The sequence below is a fragment of the Eupeodes corollae genome, chromosome 2, assembly GCF_945859685.1.
Source record: "Eupeodes corollae chromosome 2, idEupCoro1.1, whole genome shotgun sequence".
Lineage (NCBI taxonomy): Eukaryota > Metazoa > Arthropoda > Insecta > Diptera > Syrphidae > Eupeodes > Eupeodes corollae.
Genome location: NC_079148.1, coordinates 80,065,647 through 80,083,547, shown reverse-complemented (window position 1 = coordinate 80,083,547; position 17,901 = coordinate 80,065,647). Strand labels below are relative to the sequence as shown.

The 17,901-nt window shown below is 30.4% G+C and overlaps 1 protein-coding gene across 7 annotated transcripts; it reads left to right on the top strand.

The window, feature by feature from the left end:
* Nucleotides 1-203: 203 nt before the first annotated feature.
* Nucleotides 204-16,212, top strand: LOC129947583 (cytokine receptor-like). Of its 7 annotated transcripts, XM_056058202.1 has the most exons (14): nt 576-692; nt 2,315-2,385; nt 6,286-6,425; nt 6,775-6,892; nt 7,558-7,685; nt 9,133-9,295; nt 9,357-9,840; nt 11,804-12,104; nt 12,186-12,630; nt 13,733-13,989; nt 14,050-14,214; nt 14,996-15,112; nt 15,589-15,843; nt 15,910-16,212. In XM_056058202.1, exons 1-14 carry the CDS (start codon nt 601-603, stop codon nt 15,910-15,912), a joined length of 2,739 nt encoding a protein of 912 aa, XP_055914177.1. In that variant the 5' UTR covers nt 576-600; the 3' UTR covers nt 15,913-16,212. The 7 variants fall into 7 exon arrangements, with proteins under 7 accessions (XP_055914182.1, XP_055914178.1, XP_055914179.1 ...); XM_056058203.1 differs by lacking the exon at nt 576-692 and adding an exon at nt 210-287 and having other exon boundaries at nt 15,589-16,212; XM_056058206.1 differs by lacking the exon at nt 576-692 and adding an exon at nt 297-559 and having other exon boundaries at nt 15,589-16,212.
* The last annotated feature ends 1,689 nt before the right edge of the window (nt 16,213-17,901 follow it).

Sequence of the window (17,901 nt, the reverse complement as noted above, 5' to 3'; positions counted from 1 at the left end):
CACCGTCCTGGCATGTGTTCTTTACACAGCTTCGGAGGAATTCTAATAAATATGTCTTTTTATTGCACTCAAATCCCATGAGATTGATTTTTTTTATTTGCATATTCACAATTAAAGATTTATGTATACGTGTTCAGTACATGTTTTTGTATAATGTTTATTACTGATAACAAAGTTCAGGGTTTAATAGAATCAGTATTGGAGTCTAACTCACTTAATTCGGTTGTGTAAATAGAATTCAATTAAATGAAAAGAATAATTTTCAACATACTTGAATGTGTAGCAGGGTATATAAATATTTTTATTTTCATGTTTTCATAGTTTTTATCACATATTTTGAGAGAGAAATAATAAAATTGCAGTTTGAATAACTATAATGTAAAATGTGCCATAAATATAAAGTAACAATAATCTTGCGGGAAGATTCGGGTATCTCTTTAATATAATTTGAATATTTCTGTCAAAATTCAAAGCTAATTGTCATGAAAATGAAACATGAAAGTGATACTTAAAGCAGATACAACTTTAAAACAGAAACTATTTTCTCAAGACAAAGCAAGTATGGGCTTGATTTTTCTCGTGTTATGTTTGTTATTTATAATGATGGTTTGTCAATTTCGCTATTATGCTTATATCATATACGGGCTTGTTAATTTTTACTTTATTTCAAGTTACAACGGAAAAGGCGGCAGGTAGGTGTACGTCACATATTAATGCGAGTCATCGGTCCAAAAATTATAATCGCTAAGTGTAGAAAACAAAATCCAATTTTTTAATACAAAGTACTTATGCATAGAATGAAACATCTGATCGGAAAATACATAAAGATATATTAACGAATGATCATAACTCGACTTTTAAGTTTTTAAACATTTTCTTTCATATTTTTTTCGAAGCATATTTTTTTATCAGAGATAAAGACAAGTTTTTGGCACTGCTTAAAAATGTTCTTTAATGTTCTAAAGGAGGCTGGCTAATGTCTATGAATCTTAAGCTTTTATTTACATATTTCAACGAATAAAGTAAACACTTTTTAGAATAATAGCAAGGCAAGCGGTGTTTTGTTTCATGCAGAAATGTTGGAAATTGTGCCAGACAGAAATGTAAAAAGCAAAGCAGAAATAAGTTCAAAAAATCAAATAATACACAAATATGAAATGCAGTCGCCAACCTTACTCAAATCCTATATTGTGCCCAAGCAGGACTGTTTATAGTTACACTTAAAGAAGTGTATGGCATTTATGGCAATGCTAGTATGGCATATAGTCCCATACTAAAAAGGTATCGCTGATATTAATACATTGTATTGCTACAACTCCTATAAGTATGGGATTATGTACTATACTGTATGGTACCAAAATCTTTGCTTGTAACACATAGGGCCATAGTACGTTTGTCGAGACAGCATTGCCTTCAGCCCCATACTGTATAGGAGATGTCGCAATACTACTAATTTTTCCCGCAATAGTTTAAGGCGTGATAATCCTTATTGGATTGCTATCAATAGTGTAAGTATAAGGAACATAACAATAATGTATAGACTTTTCTGCTAGGAGCATTGTACATGTCGCCAGTCAGTATGGGCCTGACTCCCATACTGGAATTGGCATATCGTCTATAACTATTGTCGACGTTACTATTCTCAGTATGGCCAAATTAACTATGCTTAACACTTTTTATCCAATTGAAATCTTCCAATTCGTAATTAATTTCTTTCCGTGTACCCTCACTATTTACCCGCCGCAATGCGTTAAAATGTATGACGTTACATGCTTACAAAAAAAAATTTAGAACAGTGTTTTGTCAGCAATAAACAAAAGTTTGCTGCTTTAAAACTTTTAATTGTATAACTGTTTTTTTTAATGCATTTCATTAGGACTTTAACACTTCAACGTAGGTTTTGTCCAAAAATATTATATTCTGTTTTTGTTGCCACTTCTTTAAATGGGAAAAAGGCTATAAACATTTAAATGCAAACAGCCAGAAAATGTTAATGTTTTTCAAAAAACAGAATTTAATATGAATCTGTTATCTTTTATCTGATTCTTTTTTGTGTTTCTTTCTGATGCAATTTCTCTAAGCGGATTATTCCCATAATTAATATAATCAATAAATGTGGTAGTTATCAAAATTATCATTTAAGATTTAGCTGTACAATTTTTTAAAGAATATTCCAATCGGTTTGTAGTAAATTTTCTCAAATTGTAGGTTCTCTGTACTAAGGCATATTTTCGATATTTGTGGTTTCCTCCTTTTGAATTATATTGATTTAATTGTTTTACTCTATAAATATTTTAATATTTGATTTTTTTAGATTTCTTGGAATTTTGACCATTACATTTGGTTTTTCATACGCGAATGAACTGGGATGTCGCACTTTGGAAAGTAATTTACTTTAATTTTAATTTTACACATACAAAAAATAACGATAGGTAATAAAAACAAATAAATATACATACATTGTAACCAATTCTTCGATTTATGCGTGGTAGATTCTATCTTAACTTTAATTTGTATAATAAAATTATTATTATTTTCAAAAATTACGCATAGTGAAAAGTTTTTCACTCAGACTTATTCATCAGATTTATTATAATGTTGGGGCAAGATATCAACATTTAAATTCTATAAGTTTTGTATATACATATGTACATATAAGGACATATTTTGCATTTCGTTTGTTTGTATCAATAGTTTTTACACTTTAGAATTTCAGAAAGTAGTAAGCTTATAGCAAGCGTCAAACTACGATCCCAGGCTCATCATAAGTGCATGTGTTAGTTGTTAGTAAAAAATAATACAAATATAGCCTAACACACGCACAAAATACAAAACAAAATTAGCATTTAACTATTACAGAACATAAAAGAGGCTGGGATGCGACCCACACTGATAACTTCCCATCCCGTCTGTCGATTTGTCTTGCTTAAAAGTTTGTCTATATGTACTCGTATCAATTTTTACCAAATTTGCGTACTATTTTTTGTAGATTTTATTTTTTATGAAAAAACGGACTGTTGGATTTTTATATACAAATTACTAAATATCGAAAACAATATTTTCTGTGAAATAAAATAAGTTTCAAGCCAATATTTTTAAGTTTTGAAAAGCTATTTGAGTCGAAAGTAAATTTTTACGAAGTTTTAGTATTGTTTTTTTTTAGAATTTTATTTTTTGTAAAAAAAACTGTCAATTCGATTTTTTAAAAATTCTACCAAATGTTGAAAACAATATTTCTTATGAGATAAAATTACTTTGAAGCCAATATTTAAAATTTTTAAAGAGATATTTGAGTCGAAAATCAATTTTTACCAACTTTTATACATTTTTTTTTAGGTTTTTATTTTTTGTAAAAAAAACTATCAATTCGATTTTTTTCAAACTTTAACTGAATGTTGAAAACAAGATTTTTTGAAAGATAAAAGTAAATTAAAGCCAATATTTCAATGTTTTGAAAAGACATTTGAGTCGAAAATCAATTTTTACCAACTTTTATAAATTTTTTTTTAGGTTTTTATTTTTTGTAAAAAAACTATTAATTCGATTTTTTTCAAACTTTAACTGAATGTTGACAACATGATTTTTTGAAAGATAAAAGTAAATTTAAAGCCAATATCTCAAAGTTTTGAAAAGATATTCGAGTCGAAAATCAATTTTTACCAACTTTTATAAATTTTTTTTTAGGTTTTTATTTTTTGTAAAAAAACTGTTAATTCGATTTTTCTCCACATTTTTAAAATGTTGAAAACAATATTTCTTATAAGATAAAATAAGCTTGATATTTGAATCGATATTCAATTTTTACGAACTTTGAGTAATGTTTTTTTTTAGATTTTTATTTCTTATAAAAAACTGTCAATTAGATTTTTCTCAAAATTTTATCAGATGTCAAAAACATTATTCTTCGTTGCACAAAATTGTTTTGGAGATGAAATCATATTTTAGTCGTAAAATTTTGGAGGTGACAAATTTTTTTTTTCAGTTTTATTGATTCAAAAAAAAAACCGTTATATTGATTTTTTTCAAAAAATATACCTGTTTGGTATCACGTTACAATATACTATATAAAATTTAATTCAAGTCTCTAGCGTTTTTGGTTCGTAAGATATTTAAGGTTAACCAAACGTTAACGTCTCGAACGTACGGACGTACAAACGTACGTACACACGCACGCACAGACATCTTTCTAAAAATCTTTTATTTCGACTCTAGGGACCTTGAAACGTCGAGAAATGTCAAAATTTTCAATTTTACAAATCGGACCCATTACAATAACTTCCTATGGGAAGTTAAAAATAAAATGAGAACGTTTACGATAGTGGAGCACTGGTTCTAAACAATGATTTTAATCCCACCTTATTTAAATTTAAATCTATCGATGAACAGTTTAAGTTATATAAAATGCTCATTCGACTTTAAGCTTCATTCTTCCCATAGTTAGTTCTATGGAAGTCAATATGTATAAAATCAAATGTACGCAGATGGTGAGCTCCGCCTCGGTAATTCATATGTACACAAGATAGCAAATTAGGTGCATCAATTTCACCATTAATGAGTTGATGAAAAAATATTAAGTCACTATTAACACGCCTTTGATAAAGAAATTGTATTTGAAGAAGTAGAATACGATGTTTATAGGGAGGCAGATCATAAGGATCATCCCAAGGAAAACCCTTTAAGGCAAAGCGAATTAAATTATGTTGAATTGATTCAATACGTTTTTAATGAATTTTGTAATAGGGAGTCCATACCTGCAAAGCATATTCAAGATGATTTCGAACATGGCAATTACACAAAGAAAGAGTAACATGGGAATCGTTGAACTCCTTTGCCAAGCGTTTTATAAAACCAAGCATAGAGCTTGCCTTATTAACAATAAAATGAATGTGATGTGTAAATTCTAAGTTGGAACAGAAATGAACACCTAAATCTTTAAATGTGAAGACTCGACAGAGTTTTTGCTGTGATATACAGTAGTCAAATACGTTACTGATTAGTTTTTTAGTAAAAGTTATCGTCTGGCATTTTAAAGGGTTAAGTAGAAGGCTATTTTGTCCACAACAAAATGTGAAACTATCAACGTCGGCTTGTAAAAGAATACGATCATGGGTGGACTTTATTGTAGGCATGACGATACATCGTTAATAGACAGGATGAACAAAAAAGGGCCAAGATGGCTTTCCTGGGGAACACCAGATTGAGGAACAAAAGGTTCTGAATGACAAGCTAAGAAAAATGGTGGAAAACCAAGAGCCTTTAGTTTAAATAAAATAATTCCGTGGCTAAGTTGGTCAAAAGCTTTAGAAAAGTCAGTGTATACGCAGTCAACTTCATAACCTTGTTCTAAAGCGTTTGAACATATTTATGTATGTTTGAGAATGTGAGGAGATTAGTAACGGTTGATCTTTTTTTCACAAAACCATGTTGCTGTTCGCAAATGATATTTTTACTAAAAAATGCTACACTTTCACAAATAACTTGTTCAAATACTTTAGGAATATAAAGAAATGCTGGGAAATTTGCCTGTTTTTAGAAAAAGTTTGAATAAGAACGTAAAGCATTACTACACTTTTTTAGTACTATTGCGGGAATACCATCGGGACCGGCCGAGCAGTCATCATTTAATGCAGATAAAAGATCAAGAACTGTGCTCTGAAGCACAGGAATGTGACTGCAGCTAGTTTGCGAAAAGGAGTGAAGATTATGAAAATATACTTCATCAACTTCTTCAGGGCTATTAACAAAGAAACCACGGAAATTTGTTGTGAAAGCATTCTGATAGCAGCTATTTTATCTAATGAAAGGTTCTTTTAAGTGAAGTTAACTGGAAAGCTATATGATTTTTTCTTTGAGTAACATAACAAGATGGAATCCAGTCAATGTGTGGTAAATTAAAATTACCTATAGAAGTTAAATATTGGTGTCAGAGCTGGACAAATTTATAAGATAGTCTAATGCCAAAAAAAGATCGATATTATTTGAAATGATATCTTAAACATGAAGATACATCATATAAGGCAGAAATAGGAAGAAGACAATATTAGCAAGTGGTTATTAAAAATAATAAAAACAAATTGTTCTTTTAGGCGTTCTCAAATACACTTTATTGTTGTTTTTTAAACAACAGTCTATTGTTCAAGTACAGATGTATACAGACACACAAAAAAAAAGGATTGCCTACATAAGTTCTTCCGTTTCCAGTTCTACAAGAATCTCACAGAAATTATTTATGACAAAGTTTGCTAGAAAGTAATTTAATTTGTATTGAATTGTCTTTATTTCCAGATTTATCATCATTAGAACCGACCTATGTTTTTATCGATGTCAAAACTGGAGATGATTTTAACGTTACATGCTGCGTTATAAACAATGCACATTGTCTGAGCATTGTTGAAAAAAGTCATTATCAAATTCCAAATTTAAAAGTATGTTCTTTTTATATCGTAACTTCATTAATTTACACATAAGTAAATAACATTTTTCGGTTAAATTGTAAGCATTTTTTTTAAGTACATTCAATTTGTGCTTAATTCATTTAAATAAGTTAGTTTTTATCTCATTGAAAACAAACAGAATTCTTCAACAAAACATTTTGACAATATTTTTTTGTCTATAATATTCAAAAAACAAAAAGCACTAAAATAAATAAACTAGACGAAAATAAATGAATGTTTTAAGTTAATTTATTATTCTGCTGGTTAGTTCCGTTTTTTTTTTTTAATTATATTTTAGCATTGGTATTATGTTTTGATTATAAGTTTGTTTTTATTTTAGGATGTAAACACAAGTATTAAAGAAGTGACGATCCAGAATGCGATGTATAAAAAACATAGCTATGAGTTTACCTGCAAATGTTATGAGAAAGGATTCAAAGTTACATACGTTTCTGTTGGTAAGTTTTGTTTCTCTGCAAACACTCACAGAGTTTACATATATTTAATACGTAATTTTTCACTTTTGTAAATAAAATGCATGCTTAATTGTTCAGTTAAAAAAAGCAGCCGGCAACTTTTTTGTCTTCTTGCACTGTCTTTTTGGCCACCTGAAGGGGTTTGACATCATCATCAGAAAATTTTCGAAGTTTCTTAAGAGTTGAAAGCTCCATCTTTATGTTCTCCTCACTTTCCGAACCCGATTTGAAATAATAAATATCATTGGGTTTCTGTTGGCCAACAGATAATGCGGGTACTTTCTTTCTTGAACTTGAAAAAAAAAGCAGCCAGCTCATAGAAAAATAAATACAAAATATAAATAACAAGTTTTTGGCTGTTTGACAGGAAGTGAAACAATTTAATTAAAGGGTTCGAGATGGTGTGTTCTAATTTTGTTTTTATTTCAACTGAACTAAAATTTCCTTATACTCAATGATATAAGTATATGTACGTATTTATTCACTAGGGTTGGCAAAATTGTATAAAATTTTTTCTGCGGTACGAAAACCTCTAATACGCATAGAATATTTTAATTTCTTAAACATTTTTAAAATAGATAGAAAAACGAAAAATATATTTAAAAGAAAACACTATTATTACATTTTTTTTTTTTTGATGTCTCCAGGTACAGCCCCAAAAAATGTAAAAGAATTAATATGTGTGGTCGTAGATTTTCTCAAAATGGAATGCATAGTTGAATTGAATTATGAAAGTATTGACACGCGCTACTCTTTTCTTCTAGATGAATCCGAGGTAATTTTTTTATAATTTAAAATTATTTATTAATAATTTAATTTTTATATAGTATGATACTTGGTTACACATGATTGTTTTTTTTTTAACCCATTAAGTCTAAGTACACTGTTTTTATTCTAAATTATTTTTTTTAAGGACCATTTTTAATTTACTTAATAAGTTAGTACTCATAGCGTGATGGTTAGTGCGTTGAAGATCCGAAGGAAAAAGTGGAGGCGGTTGGAGCTGCTTTCCAGCAAGTGAACAAGGTGAATGTTAGCATTCGCCCCAACCACGACGTGGAAAACAGAGCCCTACTTAATCACTTTTACCTCCGTAATGATATCACACATTGGCGATCTGAGAACCGCGGTTTCATGCGGTTCAATGACGATTCCTTGGCAAATGCCATAATCGCCGAGCAAACGGGACCAAGTCCCTTGTTAGTGTCGAAGGTTGAGCTTCAGCTCATCTTCAACTCAATAAAAAACAAAAAGTCAGCAGGTGTCGATGGTATATCCAACGTTGTACTAAGACAAAAAACGTTAGATTTGCTGCTGTGGTTGTTCTAGTTTTAAGTAGTTTATAGGTAGAATGGGTAGTTTAAGTTAGTTTTAAGTTTTATATTAAGGACCTTATTTTAAGTAGTTTTTAAGTAAAAATAAAAAAGGACCTTGATACTAGTTTTTTCTCATAATTTTCTAATAAATACACAATAAATAAAATTGAATTGAAGTTAAAATAGATCTTAGGGCCGAAAGGCATTAGCAGTTAGTGTTATAGTTTAACTTAGAGTGTCCGTATAGGACCATTAAGTTAGTTGTAAGTTATTTATAATTAGGCTAGTTTTATGAATTTTTGTCTAGCTTTAAGATAGGTTTAAGAATAATTTAATAAAAATGAATTAAAAAAAAAAAAGTGCGTTGGACTGTCATGCAAGGGGCCTTGGGTTCAATCCCTGCCTGTGCCACCTAACTTTTTTCACGGGTACTGCTTCTTGCGAGGAATTGACAAACCCCCCAAGAGTAAATCTTGTCATGAATAGTGCTTTCTCAAATTAGCCGTACGAATTCGGCATATAAACTGTAGGTCCCTTCTATTTCTGAAAACATTACTCGCACACAGAAATAGTTGAGAGTTGTAAATCACTAGGCCCTGGTTCTTCATGGACTGTTGCGCCACCTAATTTATTTTTTTAATAACTTAATTGTTCTTAGTTTGAAAGGCAGCATGGTAAAACACAAAGAAATGCAAAAAAAAATTAAAATCACCAGTTAAATACGGAGTGAATATTTGTTTGTATATTTATAATTTACTATACAGTACATTCCAAATTTGAATTTTCAAACTAATTTCTACAAGTTCATAAAGCATCTAAAAATATTTTTTTTTTAATGTATACACATATGTACATATATTATATTCAAATAGAAACATACCTGTTTGGTCAATATTTTGTTTTTAGTTACCAGCAAAACAAATAAGTTATGGTGATAATCCTAAATACGCCTTTAATCTTACCGAACCAAAATATAAAATTGAGCGTTTGTACTATAACTTCACATTAAAATCATCAAATAGTATGGGATCTTTTTCCGAGCAGAAATTAGTCCAGCAATATAAGATAGGTAAGTTTTTTATATAAAATCCAATTAAGAGCCTCTAAAGATTCTTTTTATTTATTTAAAGTTAAACCACAGTTACGAAATATTAAATTAACAAACATTACTTCCAATGGCGTATTACTTGTCTGGGATATATTAAACCGCGATGCATACACTAAAAACACAACCGGTGATCTTTTCTTTAGTATCTCATTAAGATCAGATAGATTTGAGTTTTCTCGAAATGATTTTTCAATTGAAAATCAAGGTAACCACTTTTGGGTTAAAATTGCTAATCTATATCCCTTTGTTAAATACGGAGTGAATATTCGTGTCAAGGCAAATTTAACTTTTAATAATGAGCGAATGTGGAGTAATACATTTGAAGAATCTTTCACGACATCATCAAAAAAACCAAATAAACCTCCTTACATTGGAATTGGAAATTTCTACGTTCACCCTAAGGAGAAAATCATTAGTTTATTTTGGCAACAAATGCCAGAATATGAACATAACGGTCCAAATTTTGAGTATGAAATTTCTAACATTATGGAAAATAGGCAATTTATGTAAGTAATTTTCTATTTAATTTTAAACATGAAATTGAATTTATTAAGGCTGAGTTCTTATAACATAATTTTTTAAGAAAATATTACATAATACCGCCGGCTGAATGCTTAAATGGCCGACAGACCACTTTTTCGGGAAACTGAGTTAAAGATGCAGTTATACTTATCGTATGTTCTCTTTCGTTTGGTGCTATTCCCGTTGCTCTATCTCTATTATCAATAAAGTTACAAAAACCAGTGTTGCTCCATAGACCACATATTTTCGGTTCTGTTCGTGCTTATTTGTCGCATATCCAAAATTCGTACGAGGTGGGCAGTTTTTCTATTAAAGTTTTTAAAACAGGCGCTTAATGCTTAAATTCCTCATATCCACATGAAATATAGAGCATGTAACCTCTCACAATCTATTGAAACCAAGTGACATTTTTCCTGCGTATGTGCCCTATATCCATTGACAAAAGTGCAATCAGCTGGAAAAGTATAAACAGAAGTAACATTTTCGAGATCATTTATTTATTATGCTGTCTAAAATTAATTAAATATTTATTGATTATTTTTCGATGCTTCAATTCTGGTTTTGATAGTTTTCAGGGCTGATTAAGTAATATATAAGGATAATTTCTCAAAAAAGGTCATAATATTTTTTAAAAAATAAAAACGAGGTAAAAAGTAGTGGGAACAAAATATTTTTAATAAGACTATTTCTATATCTTCAGGTTTACAAACTATATAAATACAAAAACTTAATACTATGAATGCTGAAGTATTTTTTAAACCAATTCCAAAAAAAATTGAATGTATTTTTCTAGGAAATTTTAAGAACCAAAGTTCAAGTTGCGTATTTTTAATTGTAAAGTGTAAAAATACTTTGTCATTTTTCATACTTTTTTTATCGACTTAAAATTAAGCCAATGTAATATAGGGAAGAGCTAAGCCATTATATTAATATTCCTTTTTGTTTTATATTTTTATCACTACAAATAGATTTAAAAAAATTAGAAGTGCTAGAAATGTTATATTTTATTATTATTTTTGCTATCGTTCAATTCCCAATGTTAAAAGCATATATGTTCTATATCCATAAGAAATTTGCAGTTTGGTTTTCATAGATTTAACATTCGTATGGGAAGGGTTCTATATCCATTTTTGACTTTTTCTAAACTTTTTTTGTTTTTTAAATAACCATAAATGTTCTTAACCCTAGGACTTCAAATTTAAAAAAAGAAATATTCCATTCATGTATATAAAAATTCAAAGGTCGAAATTTTCAAATGCAAGATTACGATATTATGTTTCAAACCTTAAAATTCGTTTTCTGAGGAATAATTTTTTGTATATGGGGCATTTAAGCATTCAACCGGTGATATGCTATCTGTCGAAGCCTATTAGTACCAATCTTCATCATTTTTAGGACTTGAATGAACAGAGGTGATAATCCTGATGCCAGTATAATAACATAGTTGAGTGTATTTGATTACAGATGAAAAAATCTTTCAATAGCAGAAGTTTCTCAACTGTTTCGTACTGCTTTGTTCCCAAAGTTTGTGCTGTGTAAAAAATAATTGATTCCGATACAGCTTCCAATATCTTGAACTTGCTGCTATGAGCAATTTTTTTGTTATAAATACAATACATCTATTCCAAGTTGCACTAACTGCACCTTTTGCCTTTGCTAGTTTCTCTCTCTCTCGACATTTGAAAATCAAAATTTTGGACTTATTCAGATTCACTATCAAACACCAAAGCTAACAGCTCTAATACAGCCGGTTTACCATAAACTGCAATGATTCCGGTGGTGCCAATGAATAAACTTCTTCTTTCTGTCTGTCTCTTGGAGTTGCAGATTTTGATGATATTTTCACAATAAATACTAATATTATAATTGAAATGATTAATTACTGATAACTATTTTATTTCCTTGTTTTTAGTGATCTTGTTTAATCTTGTTTTTACTCTTTATTAGTAAATCATTAAGGACAATAACCACAAATTCTGCTGCAATTATAATCGATTGGAAAAATACATCAGAATACGAATTTCAATTGAGGAGTCGAAACAAAGAAGGATTCTCATCAGCTGCAAGTATTTTGAAAATAAGTCCACGTAACCCAAATATCAAACATGAAGAACAAAAGAAGGCACTTACAAAAGTATACAATCAAACTTATACTTTGTTTTGGTCAAAGCCAACTTATTTCACTGGTTTGAGCAGCTTTACTCTTTTCTGGTGTAGTGCTGAAATCGAATCTCAAAATCGGTGTAAGGTAATTATTTATCAGATGTATTTTCAACTGGCACATTATTAAATATTTATATATGTATATTAAATGTTTGTAATTTCAAAGGGACCAATGGAATTTATATACTTAGACAGGAAAACCCTCAATTACACCACTAACATTTCAAGTACAACTAATTTTGCTTTGTCAGAAAATTATTACGATAACAGTTATAGCAGTGGTATGATGTGGTTCAAGTGTAGTAAAAATACTAACATGGATTCATTCGAAATTAAGTTCGATTATCCAGTGATACCTACGGAAGATAGTATAACAATTAAATGGATTGAAGAATGCTGGCATATGCCAATTATTGAAATGTTTATAGTGACGTATTGCGAAGATAATACCAACTATTGTGAAAAAGAAATAATTCCTAAACAAGCCAAATATCACACCATAAGAGGACTAAAACCATCTTCCTCGTACAAAATTACCATTACATCGATTTTGAAAACAGGACTAAGACTAATTAGCAATCCAATAACTGCCACAACTAAAATTGAAAACAGTAAGTACCTACATAAAATATTTGATTTCTATTGATAATTTAGGCATATTAAAACCCACTTAATAATACCTCCCGTACCCATTATTCAAGGCAATTTTTTGTCACCTAAAGATTTTCATGGGTGACTCTTGTGTGGAATGGATTTAGCATAAAACTGTAGGTCCCCGTCATCCCTGACATGACTCATACTCATGAATGGCTGAGAGTTGTAAGTCACTAAGCCCCAATTCTCAACGGACTGTTGCGCCACCTAATTTATTATATGACCCACGGATATTAACAATCTTATTTACTAGATTTAGATAAGTAGATTGGATTAGTTGTCTAAGTATTGGTATTGCAAATTTAAAAACTTGCTATAATTTTAATATAACAGTTGAAAGAGATAAGAAATTGGATACGTTCAATGTCAATTTATGTGTTGCATAAGCACAATTCCGGAGGAGATATAACAATGAGTTATAGTCACAAAGATACGGCTTGGTAGCCTCCGGTAGGCCTAGGCACCTATTACGTATGAGCGAAGAAGAATCATCCCACAAAACTCTTTACGGTACAATTTATATTACAAGACAGCGGGGAAGACCATGCCTCTACTGAAAGGATGTCGAAGACCAGGAAGCCAGGAGCCTAGGGGTGCGCAACTGACGTCAGCCAACAACCGGGGCCCTAAGCCCCGACCGGATCCCGGTTGTGTTAGAGATGAACACACATTGGCATTGTAAATAAGAAGTACCCATATTAAACGTGCAAATACGAAAAGCCGATATTAATTTCTTTTTTATTTCAATGAATTAAAAAAAAAAAACTATAGTTACTCTTAACATTAGTAAATGACAGATTCCGATAATTATTTTTTTGCAGTGGTGGTTGCAATGATTCTGCACAGCGATTCTAGGAACAGGAACATCGTGAAGCTGTGCTGATTGGAGCCTTTTATAATTTTTTCTTTCATAAGAGCCCTTATTATTAAAATTCACTGCATGAAAATGACTGTATTTCTTATATTGCTATTATAATTTCACTTAATTTAAAAGAAGACATAAGGTGTAAGAAAATGCATATACCTAAATTATATTAAGTATTTTTATTTCTATTTCAGATACAACTACGCTTTTTATATTTGCTTGCTCTGCTATAATTGGAATTGTTGCATTTATTGTGCTAGGAATTTTTATAAAGAAACGAATTCACGATATGATGAATATCAAAATTATTTTACCTAATGTGGATGGAAAAAGAAACAGAAATCAATTCGGTGATTACAAGTTCGGTTGCACAGCAGTTTGTGAAGAAAGGATACCTTGGGACATTTTCACACCACCCCAAGTTTCACAGGAAAATCTTCAAACACAGAAAGTAAAAATATCTACACAATGTTTCCAATAGAGTAATTTATTGTATTTTATAAAATGTTAGCAAACTACTACATCCGATGAATATATCTCTATGGATCAAGCTTCCATCTCTAAATTGGCCCCTACCTCTGTTTCTCTTCCGAGCCCGACAAGTAATAATGCCCAAAATAGAGAGATATTGTTTTTGCAATGTTCCAATCGTAAGAAGGATAATTGTTCCTATAAAGTAAGTTAATGGGCAGGTTCACACGACATAAGGGACTTGAAAGTTAGGCAAGTTTCTAGTATCTATGATTGGCCAGCTGCCAAAAAATTACATTTCAATTAAGGCAACTTTAATGGAAAATTGACTGGAAAGTAAGTGAAGAAAAACTTCCCTAACTATTAAGTCAAGTCTAATAAATAAATAAATTGGGAAGCGCAACGGTCCGTTGGGAACTAGGGCCTAGTGACTTAACACTCTCAACCATTCCTGTGTGCCAGTATTGTTGTCAGGAATGGAAGGAACCTACATTTTTAGGCCGAATCCGAACGGCTAATTTGAAAATTAAGGTGGCACAGGCAGGGATTGAACCCAAGACCCCTTGCATGACATTCCAACGCACTACCCATCATGCCACGGGTACTACCCGTCAAGTCAAGTATACTTCTATCAAAATGACAGTCGATCGTGTTTTTTCATTCAACTGAAAGGTGAATTTTATTACTACATGATTTATTTATTTTCTTCACAACTTCAATTAATGCTTTCTCTAAAAGGTTCTATTTGGAAAAGAAATAATGTTTTTGGTTGTTTTTGCACTATGAACTTAAAGTAGAGGTTTGTGAAGTAAAGTTCTGAATTTAAATTTCATGACACTTGAAAAACCAACTAGCTGCTTGGTCTAAATTTACGTTCAAGGAATGAAGGTCACTGCAAATGAAGTCCCTTATGTTGTCTGAACCTGACCAATGTCATAAGCTCATTTTTAATCTGATCGAATTTACTCCGCCATTTTAAATTATAGCCAAATGCTGCATCCGGTGTATATGTCTTTATGGATAGTGCCACTCACTTGGCACCTGTTGCTTCCCCGAAAACTGCCAAATCCCAGAAGCTGAAGCAGAACCACCAAGAAAGAGAGGTATTGTTTAATTGTTATTAAGAACACTCTATATGATACCAATCACCGGTAGCCATCTTGTTTTACTATAAGCTATGTGTGCGTAAAGTACTGAAGATTTGACCTTATGCATTCGTGAAAATAGCTCAAAATGTGTTATTTAAAATTACATCTTTTCATCGACAATACAAAAATACACCAATGTAAACAATTGGTTTTGGAGGGGTGATACGTACAAAGTATTTTTATTTTATGTAGAGTGTTTTGGATTAATGTTATAATTTTTAATAGTATCTAATGACATCTTTTTATATAAAATCTATATCATCGCAAGCTTAAAGAGGGACGGCACCTAGTGGCTACGGCTACAGTAGCTTGTTCAGCTTTTTTACTTAATCTTTTTTATACAAAACTTTAAACGCCACCTTGTGCTATAAACTGAAATTTACCTAAATGGATTTATATACTATGAGTATCAAGTTTAATTTTTTTTTTAGAATAAAGAGACTGATTGTACACATCTAGACGACAAAGATGTCCAAAGCATGGCGGAAATGAATATAAGGTCAACTAATGAAGTTACTGCATCTAATGGTTATGTTCTGGTCAATGATGTACATCAAAGCATTAAATTTCCTTTGGTACCAAATTTAAACTCGGTAACTGGCCAAAATCAGTTCTTGCTTGATAGCCTTTCTGGATACATTAATAAGAAACCTTGTTTTAAAACATATATTCAAAGTTCACCTAAAGTAAAGACCTAGACCATTTATTAAATTTAGACGTCATAAAGTTCATATTTTTTTTATTTAATCTAGTGACTAATAAAGTATGAACATCGTGAAGACTGCACGATACGTTGACTTATAAATGAAAACATAAACTATATTCTTATTAGATATTTGTACGAGTAAATTGGAATTCCATCAACTAATAAATCTGAACAAATTATCAAACCAGATGGTGCACAAACAACAACTCTAACAAAGTTCTCAAAAAATATCTATTTTACTTTATTTATATATTTGTATTTGTAATGAATATCATTTGAAGTCAATAAACTTGGAGAATGTATTGTTTTTACTGATCTAAATTTTATAAATTCCTTGTGTTTCTGCTTGGGGTTGGGTTCGATATCCTGGTTTTTATATCCCCGTTTCTTAAAATTCCGATTTAAAAATCCTGTTTCATTATAATCCTGCTTTTTATAATACGAATTTTTTAAAATCCCGCTTTTTGTAATCTTGTTTCTTTTAGTCTCGTATTATATAATCACGTTATTATATTATCCCGATTTTGCAATAAAAACTAGTTGTTTAATTTTTAAAAAAATCGAGCGATTATTTAAAATTTAACAAATATTTTTAATTGAAAAATCTATATAAAAATTTAACAACTAATTTGTATTGCAAAATGTAAATTATATCAAAATTAACACAAATTAAAAAATGAGAGATTTTCTAGATACATTTTATTGTAAACTTTAACAAATATAACTTATCAAAAAATAAAAATATAAAGCAGTATAGTAGTATTCTCTTAAAACAAAACAAAAAAAAACAAAGTCAACGATAGCGGTGAAACCGTTATCGAGAGGTATATTTGCTACAGGATGCATATTGTTTGTGCAAGAATTAATATTGTAAACAAAAACTAATGTTTTTGTACAGTAAAAACAAAACAAATAACGATATTTTTATATTTTAGTCAAGTAATTTAACATTCAAACCCCTGTCGTTTTATATTTTAATGCTCGTGTTTTGTAAAAAAATCGAGATTGATCGGAATTTTGAATAATCGGGATTTTAAAAGAAGATTTTAGAAGATGGAATTTCAAAAACGGGTTTCTAAAAGCGGGATTCCGATACGCTCCCTTCTTATTGGGAAAAGCGCATGAAAACTAAAGCTTATTACTCAAATATAAGTCATTAAAAAGTCTACACTATTTTTTTTCGGAACAATAATGTTCAAACCATTAACAGGTTGCACATTCAAAACTATGAAATGTTTTTCTTGACTAAATTAAAAATAGTAAAATTAAGTTTTTTGGATTTTTCACTTAATAGACTGCTTCGACTGATATTCAATTTTCACTTGCGGTTTGCATTCAGCGTTCGACTTTTATGACAACTCTTCGGAACTGTTGCATGCTTGATATTGTACCCATAATATTATAATCATTCTGTTTTAGTGATAGATAAACAATAATAAGAGGTTAGAATAAATTTAAATTTAACTTCCATGCTAATTTATCTCCAAAAGTTAGTCATGCTAAATTTTAGCAAAGCGTTTTAGCCGAGCGGTATGCATCTTTATAAAAAATTCATATTTGTACGTCATATTGAACTGTCAAAATTTAGCCCACTGATAAACACTTATTCCGAGCTAAATAGTCACAGAATTTTGGAGTTTTTCAGTCAAAATTCAGCTCAGGTTTTAGCTGAATTTTGAAAAAAGCGTAAGCTACAATTTAGCTAATAACGAGTATTTTCAAGAAAAAACAATTCATTGCAATAAGGTACCAATATAAAAAGTAACAATGAAATATAATATCAGACTAATAACCTCTCCGACTACAGCTGTATTAAGTACTATTGACATGAGCACGACCAACGACCAACGAATGAACGAATATTCGTCGATTTTGACGTTTCTTTCACATGAGAGTTTTTAATTCGTCGCGAACGAAGCCACAGCCGAACACCATTCACCACCGAAACCAAAATAAGAATGATTTTTTAGGTTAAGTACGCGCGATTATTTTATTCGTTGCGAGTGTGGATTATGTGGAACGCGAATAAAGTTTGAAA

Bases quoted from the DNA above. Each gene is read 5' to 3' on its own strand.
- LOC129947583 (XM_056058201.1), top strand. From the start codon at position 601: ATGATGGTTTGTCAATTTCGCTATTATGCTTATATCATATACGGGCTT. The intron at 9,841-11,803 runs GTAAGTAATTTT...ACTCTTTATTAG, and splicing joins ATGGAAAATAGGCAATTTAT to TAAATCATTAAGGACAATAA. The intron at 15,113-15,588 runs GTATTGTTTAAT...TTTTTTTTTTAG, and splicing joins AGAACCACCAAGAAAGAGAG to AATAAAGAGACTGATTGTAC.